Source organism: Somniosus microcephalus, chromosome 33 (genome assembly GCF_052327205.1).
Source record: "Somniosus microcephalus isolate GS21.2 chromosome 33, FLI_Smic_1.0, whole genome shotgun sequence".
In the NCBI taxonomy this organism is placed as follows: Eukaryota; Metazoa; Chordata; class Chondrichthyes; order Squaliformes; family Somniosidae; genus Somniosus; species Somniosus microcephalus.
The window spans coordinates 34,870,419-34,879,048 of record NC_141019.1 but is presented as its reverse complement, the minus strand read 5'-3'; the positions used below and the strand labels follow the sequence as shown (position 1 = coordinate 34,879,048).

At 53.7% G+C, this 8,630-nt stretch overlaps 1 protein-coding gene across 1 annotated transcript in view; it reads right to left on the bottom strand.

The window, feature by feature from the left end:
- Positions 1 to 2,021: 2,021 nt before the first annotated feature.
- Positions 2,022 to 8,630, bottom strand: part of LOC147097153 (uncharacterized) — a 28,836-nt gene continuing 22,227 nt past the window's right edge. Inside the window, exons 6-8 of the mRNA XM_085973028.1 lie at positions 8,135 to 8,431; positions 6,556 to 6,719; positions 2,022 to 6,153 (exon numbers count right to left, since the gene is read on the bottom strand). Coding sequence (XP_085829154.1) covers positions 5,881 to 6,153; positions 6,556 to 6,719; positions 8,135 to 8,431 — 734 coding nt within the window. The 3' untranslated portion in view covers positions 2,022 to 5,880. The remainder of the gene's footprint in view (positions 6,154 to 6,555; positions 6,720 to 8,134; positions 8,432 to 8,630) is intronic.

Below are 8,630 nucleotides of genomic sequence, written 5' to 3'. Positions count from 1 at the left end.
GTGAAGGTTAAGGGGAGATTTAATGGAGGCGTTCAAAATTACGAGGGTTTTTTGATAGTTTCTCCTGATTTACCCTGTTTCCAGTGGCAGGAGGGTCGGAGATTGAAGGTGATTGGGAAAAGGACCAGAGGGGAAGATGAACATAAGAACATAAGAAGTAGGAGCAGAAGTAGGCCATACGGCCCCTCGGGCCTGCTCCGCCATTCAATAGGATCATGGCTGATCCGAACCTAGACTCACGTCCACTTCCCTGCCCGCTCCCCGTAACCCCTAATTCCCTTATCTGCTAGGAAACTGTCTCTCTCTGTTTTAAATTTATTTAATGTCGCAGCTTCCACAGCTCTCTGGGGTAGCAAATTCCATAGATTCACTACCCTCTGAGTGAAGAAGTTTCTCCTCATCTCAGTTTTAAAAGGGCAGCCCCTTATTCTAAGATTATGCCCCCTAGTTCTAGTCTCACCCATCAGTGGAAACATCCTCCCCGCATCCACCCGATCAAGCCCCCTCACAATCTTATATGTTTCGATAAGATCGCCCCTCATTCTTCTGAACTCCAATGAGTAGAGTCCCAACCTACTCAACCTTTCCTCATAAGTCAACCCCCTCATCTCCGGAATCAACCTTCTCTGAACTGCCTCGAGAGCAAGTATATCTTATCTTAAATATGGAAACCAAAACTGCACGCAGTATTCCAGGTGTGGCCTCACCAATACCCTGTATAACTGAAGCAAGACTTCCCTGCTTTTATACTCCATCCCCCTTGCAATAAAAGCCAAGATTCCACTGGCCTTCCTGATCACCTGCTGTACCTGCATACTAACCTTCTGTGTTCCATGCACCAGGACCCCCAGGTCCCTTTGTACTGTAGCACTTTGCAGTTTCTCTCCATTTAGATAACGAGGAGAATGTTTTAACGCAGCGAGTTGTGGTGATCTGGAACGCGCTGCCTGAAAGGGAGGTGGGAGCAGATTCAATAGTAACTTTCAAAAGGGGGAATTGGAGAAATACTTGAAGGGGAAAAATTCACAGGGCTACGGGGGAAAGAGTGGGACTGATTGGAGAGATCTTTCAAAGGGCCGGCACAGGCATGATGGGCCGAATGGCCTCCTCCTGTGCCATATCGTTCTACCATTCTATGAATTTGGGGTGGGCAGGAAGGAGGAAGCAGCTGGTGATCCCGACTCAAGTGAACAGTTCCAGGACAGCAGGTTTGCAACAGGCTGCGTGTCCCCGTGTTTTGAGTTGTGAAAGGTATCGGGTGCAATAAAGGCTGTTTGTAGTTTGTGATTTGCGAGAGTCCGCGGCTTCAGAGTCCCTCAGAGTTACAGTGCCAGTTAGTCGTGACTCTCAGTGTCTATGAACATACGAATTAGGAGCGGGAATTGGCCACTCGAGCCTGCTCCGCCATTCAATAAGATCATGGCTGATCCGATTACTCCACTTTCCCGCCTAGCCCCCCCCCCGATAACTTTTCACCCCCTTGCTTACCAAGAATCTATCTACCTCTGCCTTAAAAATATTCATGGTGTGGAGATGCCGGAGTTGGACTGGGGTGGACAAATGTAAGAAGTCACACAACACCAGGTTATAGTCCAACAGCTTTATTTGAAGTCACAAGCTTTCGGAGCGCTGCTCCTTCGTCAGGTGAAGTGGAGAGATGCATAAAGACACAGCTTATAGAGTCAGAGAATAATGCCAGATGTTTACAGGTAATCTTTCTAACTGCCATTTATCACACCTCGGCAGAGAGATAATCACAGCAATCAACGGTGTGAATGGTGCCCAAACAGGTCAGTCAGGAAAACATTACATCAAATGATTACATCAAAACATTACACCGTTGATTGCTGTGATTATCTCTCTGCCGAGGTGTGATAAATGGCAGTTAGAAAGATTACCTGTAAACATCTGACATTATTCTCTGACTATATAAGCTGTGTCTTTATGCATCTCTCCACTTCACCTGGCGAAGGAGCAGCGCTCCGAAAGCTTGTGATTTCAAATAAAGCTGTTGGACTATAACCTGGTGTTGTGTGATTTCTTACATTTAAAAATATTCAAAGACTCCGCTTCCACCGCCCTCTGAGGAAGAGAGTTCCAAAGACTCACGACCCTCTGTGAGAAAAAATTTCTCCTCATCTCTGTCTTAAATGGGCGACTCCTTATTTTTGAACAGTGACCCCTAGTTCTAGATTCTCCCACAAGAGGAAACATCCTCTCCACATCCACCCTGTCCACACACCTCAGGATCTTACATGTTTCAATCAAGTCACCTCTTATTCTTCTAAACTCCAGCGGATACAAGCCTAGCCTGTCCAACCTTCCCTCATAAGACAGCCCGCCCATTCCAGGTATTAGTCTAGTAAACCTTCTCTGAACTGCTTCCAACGCATTTACACCCTTCCTTAAATAAGGAGACCGATACTCTACACAGTACTCCAGATGTGGTCTCACCAATGCCCTGTATAACTGAAGCATAACCTCCCTACTTTTGTATTCAATCCCCCTCGCAATAAACAATAACATTCTATTAGCTTTCCTAATTACTTGCTGTACCTGCATAGTAACCGTTTGTGATTCATGCGCTAACACACCCAGGTCCCTCTGCATCTCAGAGCTCTGAGAATCTCTCACCATTTAGATAATATGCTTCTTTTTTATTCTTCCTGCCAAAATGGACAACTTCACATTTTCCCACATTACACTCCGCCTGCCAGATCTTTGCCCACTCGCTTAAGACTCTCAGGGCTGGATTTCCCAAGCCCCGAGGAGGCGGGTTTGGAGGCGGGAGTGGTGGGAATATTGCAGAATCGGAACCCATCCCGCCCCCCAACCCGCCTCCGTGCCAATGTCCCAGGAGGCGGGTACCCGACCTGTGCTGGGAGCCGCCTCCCCGAGACGGGAAGGGGATTAGTGCCAATTAACTGCCTGTTATGAATAAATACTGTGGCTACAAGAGCAGGTCAGAGGCTGGGTATTCTGCGGCGAGTGTCTCACCTCCTGACTCCCCAAAGCCTTTCCACCATCTACAAGGCACAAGTCAGGAGTGTGATGGAATACTCTCCACTTGCCTGGATGAGTTCAGCTCCAACAACACTCAAGAAGCTCAACACCATTCAGGATAAAGCAGCCCGCTTGATTGGCACCCCATCCACCACTTTCAACATTCACTCCCTCCACCACCGGCGCACCGTGGCTGCAGTGTGTACCATCTACAAGATCCACTGCAGCAACTCGCCAAAGCTCCTTCAACAGCACCTTCCAAACCCGTGACCTCTACCACCTAGAAGGACAAGGGCAGCAGACGCATAGGAACATCACCACCTACAAGTTCCCCTCCAAGCCACAAACCATCCTGACTTGGACCTGTATCGCCGTTCCTTCACTGTCGCTGGGACAAAATCCTGGAACTCCCTCCCTAACAGCATTGTGGGTGTACCTACACCATATGGACTGCAGCGGTTCAAGAAGGCGGCTCACCACCATCTTCTCAAGGGCAATTAGGGATGGGCACTAAATGCAGGCCTAGCCAGCGACGCCCACATCCCATCAATTAATTTTAAAAAACAGGTAGTTAACAGGCAGCTTTTGGCCTAATCCCTATTTTTAGCCCTGAAGTGTGGGCTGCCCGACGGCCCCGAACCACGCCAAGTTAGCGAGGCGGACCGTCGGTCTGAAGGGGTTGGAGGGGTCGAGATGTCCGGTGTTCAGGTGAGTGATGGGTGCATGTGTGCAGAGGTAAGTGTGTGAGGTGTGTGTAAAGTGTTTAAGTAAGTTTTACTTACCTTTACTTACTAATGCAGCCTTCCTTCCTTCAGGTCTCGGGAGTCCCTCATCTCACCGGCACAGAAAGCAGAATGGCTGCGAGCTGTCAAAAGCTGCAGCCTCTGCTTTCTGGTCTGGAGAGATCTCTAACTCAGTCCGAGTAGAAGGACTCAAGTTAGAAGACAGATTGTCAGTGTTTGACCGATTCACAGAGCCGTCAAACGCTGATTTTTCATCTGTCAAAAGCTCTTGACAGATGAAATGTCAGTCGCTGACGGCACCAGTAACCAGGTGTCTCTTAATTGGCCTGCTGAGCCCGCTGAGCAAGGGAAAATAGCGTGGGTTGGCCACAAGTCGATGGAGGCGGGACTATAACCCAAAAAGTGGGAGTCCCGTCTCCATCGACAATATCCAGCCCTAAGTGTCCAGTTTTTGCAGGGATTTTATTGGGGAGTGTCCGCGTGTGGTAAACCACTGTTAACCCTGTACAAGTCCAGGCATGTCTCAGCCCCTGGCTCCACCCCTAAGCCCGGGTATAAAGGTGACTCACCACCCTTCCCCCGGGAGCTCTTAGGATGGATTCACTAGCAGAGGCATGCTCTAGTTCTTAGTCAATAAAAGCCTACTTCATATAAGTCCATTTCGTAGTCTTTGGTATTGTTGATAGCGCATCACCGTGTATACGGCCTTCACTGCCATTGCTCTTCCCCACCCCCCCACTTTAATTAATTATCTTTTTAAAATATACCTTCCAACCCGGGGCCGTTCACGCAGTCGGTGTTGTGCAGGTAAAGCCGCGAGTAGCCCGCTCACAGAGGGTGGGGACGCAGTGAAGCGGCCGCGGGCGGTCGAGAGAGGCGGCAGCGGGAGAACGCGTTTCGCATATCTGGGCCAAGGCTCGTCCGCTCCCGCCCAACCGCCGATGCCCGCCGGGCTCTGTGGAGAAGGGGGAGCTATTGAAATGGCGGCTGTTGAAACGGTTGGTGTTCGTGATACTGGGCAATTGTTGGAAATAGTATGTTAGCTTTTATTGCTAGTGGGTCAGAGTACACGAGTGAGGAAGTCTTGCTGCAGTTGTACAGGGCTTTGGTGAGACCACACCTGGAGTATTGTGCACTGCATTGGTCTCCTTACTGAAGGAAGGACATACTTGCCTTGGAGGCGGTGCAACCTTTGTTAGGTGGATTCCTGGGATGAGAGGGATTGTCCTATGATGAGATTGTGTAGAATGGGTAGATGCTGAGAGGCTGTTTCCCCCCTGGCCGGAGAGTCTAGAACCAGGGGTCACAGTCTCAGGATAAGGGGTCGGCCATTTAGGACTGAGATGAGGAGGAATTTCTTCACTCGGAGGGCGGTGAACCTTTGGAATTCTCTGCCCCAGAGGGCTGTGGAGGCTCAGTCGTTGAGGATATTCAAGGCTGAGATCGATAGATTTTTGGACTCTCGGGGAATCGAGGGATATGGGGATCGGGCGGGAAAGTGGAGTTGAGGCCGATGATCAGCCACGATCTTATTGAATGGCGGAGCAGGCTCGAGGGGCCGAATGGCCGTCTCCCGCTCCTGTTTCTAAAGTTCAACCGTTGGGCTGTTGTTGGTGGTGTCGCCGCGGTTCGTACGCGAAGACCTTGGCCGCTGGGGCGAGGTAGCGGAGCGCGGTCCTCGTCCTGTGCCCCGGCGAGGGGAGAGGCAGCACCGTCAGGAGAGGAGGAGAAGAATAACAGCAGTCGGGAGGCGCTCAACGTTGGGCCCGGACCTCGGAACGTCCGTCTCGCACAATCCCTTGGAGCGAAGCGACATTGACAGTTCGAGTAGCAGTCAAGAGAGGGAGTGTCCCCCTCGTAGCAACCCAGGAGGCTGTGTCTTCTGTCGAAATGCGGACGGGCGGGGGGGGGGGGGGCAGAACCGCTCTCCACGCTGGCTGCGGAACCATCTCAAACCTTCGGACGTACAAAACCTGGTGAGTCTTTACTGAACGGGAATAACCGGTAGCTGAACATATTTCTTTTTCACTTCTTATTCTTTTGCTGTTTGCTGCGGCCCTGTCTTATTTGTTTTGAGAGAGTGCCGGGAACAACAGGCGGGGGGTGTGCGGGGGTGCGCGAGGGGGCAGATGTTTCATCCTTGACTGTTCCAGGATGACAGGCTGTCGCAGAGCGAGTCGCTGAGAGACTCGGAGAGATCCAGGGTGGTCTGGCTGTGCGAGGACAGAATCGCCTCCGGTAGTCCATTCTCTCCCCGCACTTTCCTCTCGGTTACATCGCCGACAGACTTGGCTCTCTGTTTCAACACCTCGAGAGCCTCGAATCCGTGCAGGCCGCCCAGAGGGTACTGAGGCACGCTGGCCAGACAGGGTCCCTGTCCAGCATCGTCATGACACCTCGGACTTTTCTGTAAGCAAAACAGAAAATAGTTTTGGTATCTTTTTTTTAAAACTATTTTTATTCTGTCCCTGACGCACTGTCGGAGGATCAGTACTGAGGGAGTGCCGCACTGCCGGAGGGGCAGTACTGAGGGAGCGCCGCACTGTCGGAGGGGCAGTGCTGAGGGAGCGCCGCACTGTGAGAGGGGCGGTACTGAGGGAGCGCCGCACTGTCGGAGGGGCGGTACTGAGGGAGCGCCGCACTGTCGGAGGGGCGGTACTGAGGGAGCGCCGCACTGTCGGAGGGGCAGTACTGAGGGAGCGCCGCACTGTCGGAGGGGCAGTGCTGAGGGAGGACCGCACTGTCGGAGGGGCAGTACTGGGGGAGCGCCGCACTGTCGGAAGGGCAGTAACAGCCGAGAGGTGCTTACCAGTGCGTTGGTGGTGCGGTGTTTGTATAGAGCATTGATGTCTCCCTGTCTCTCCGGCATGCACAGGAAACTCTCCATAGGGACACCGACTGCTCTGGAATTAGGGAATGTCCAGCCCTTGCTGTGTGGGGATCTGGACTGAGGTAAATAATTCCTTGAAGCTTCTGCATGTAGAACAGATAAACGGAAGGTTAGTGCTGGGCCTGTGACACTTTGCCTCAGCTACCCCTGCCCCTGTGACCACTCCCCGTCGCCCAATTCTCTGCCCCTCTCTTTCCCACAAGGTGTGCAGTTTCCATCCTTCTATTAATAGAAAGAAAATCTCCCATTTCTCCAGCGCCTTTCCCCACCTCAGGACATCCCAAAGCGCTTCACAGCCAATTAAGTAGTTTCTTTTGATCACTGTAAGCCCAGTTAATCTGTTTTTTAGTGATTTTGAAGTAAACTCCCCCTACTCTTCTTCGACTTAGTATCCGTGGGATCTTTTACGTCCACCTGAGAGAGCAGACGGGGTCTCGGTTTAACATCTCATCCGAAAGACAGCCCCTCCGACAGTGCAGCGCTCCCTGAGTACCACACCTCCGACAGTGCGGCGCTCCCTCAGTACTGCCCCTCCGACAGTGCAGTGCTCCCTCAGTACTGCCCCTCCGACAGTGCGGCGCTCCCTCAGTACTGCCCCTCCGACAGTGCGGCGCTCCTTCAGTACCGCCCCTCCGACAGTGTGGTGCTCCCTCAGTACTGCCTCTCCGACAGTGCGGCGCTCCCTGAGTACCACACCTCCGACAGTGCAACACTCCCTCAGTACTGCCCCTCCAACAGTGCAGCGCTCCCTCAGTACTGCCCCTCCGACAGTGCAGCGTTCCCTCAGTACCGCCCCTCCGACAGTGCAGCATTCCCTCAGTACCGCCCCTCCGACAGTGCAGCATTCCCTCAGTACCGCCCCTCCGACAGTGCAGCACTCCCTCAGTACTGCCCCTCCGACAGCGCGGCGCAACCTCAGTACTGCCCCTCCGACAGTGCGGCGCTCCCTCAGTACTGCCCCTCCGACAGTGCAACACGCCCTCAGTACTGCCCCCCAGACAGTGCGGCGCTCCCTCAGTACTGCCCCTCCGACAGTGCAGCGCTCCCTCAGTACTGCCCCTCCGACAGTGCGGCGCTCCCTCAGTACTGCCCCTCCGACAGTGCGGCGCTCCCTCAGTACTGCCCCTCCGACAGTGCGGCGTTCCCTCAGTACTGCCCCTCCGACAGTGCGGCGCTCCCTCAGTACTGCTCCTCCGACAGTGCAGCGCTCCCTCAGTACTGCCCCTCCGACAGTGCGGCGCTCCCTCAGTACTGCCCCTCCCACAGTGCGGCACTCCCTCAGTACTGCCCCTCCGACAGTGCGGCGCTCCCTCAGTACTGCCCCTCCCACAGTGCGGCGCTCCCTCAGTACTGCCCCTCCGACAGTGCGGCGCTCGATCAGTACTGCCCCTCCGACAGTGCGGTGCTCCCTCAGTACTGCCCCTCCGGCAGTGCGGCGCTCCCTCAGTACCGCTACCAGCACCAAGGACAAAGACCCCGGTTGCGTTGCGCCCGTTACCTGCTGTCTCCAGCTCCCGCACGGTCTCCTGTGATGATCGAGGGATGTCCAGCACTGGTTGTGTGGCCTCACACCTCTGGCCGTCGGCCGGACACGGGACCTCCCTCTCCAGCGTTCTAGCCTTGCGCGGGGCCTCTCCCGTGGCCCGCGTGCTGCCCTGGGCTGGGGTCTGGGCTTCGCGCTCATGCTGTCCCAGTCTGATCCGGGGGAATGATTTCCCCGTCACGCTCCCTGCTGTGTCCGGTGGAGGGAATGTCCCGATCCCACTGTCTAGGGTCCGTGTCTGGAAACTGGATCCTGGAGTCGAAATATGATAAAAAGGAATGAAGACTTGGGAAATAGTGATACTGGATTTACACACCTTGGTTAGACCACACTTGGAGCATTGCGAACAGTTCTGGTCTCCATATACCTTGGTTGGACCACACTTGGAGCACCGTGCACAGTTCAGGTCTCCGTATACCTTGGTTAGACCACACTTGGAGCACCGTGCACA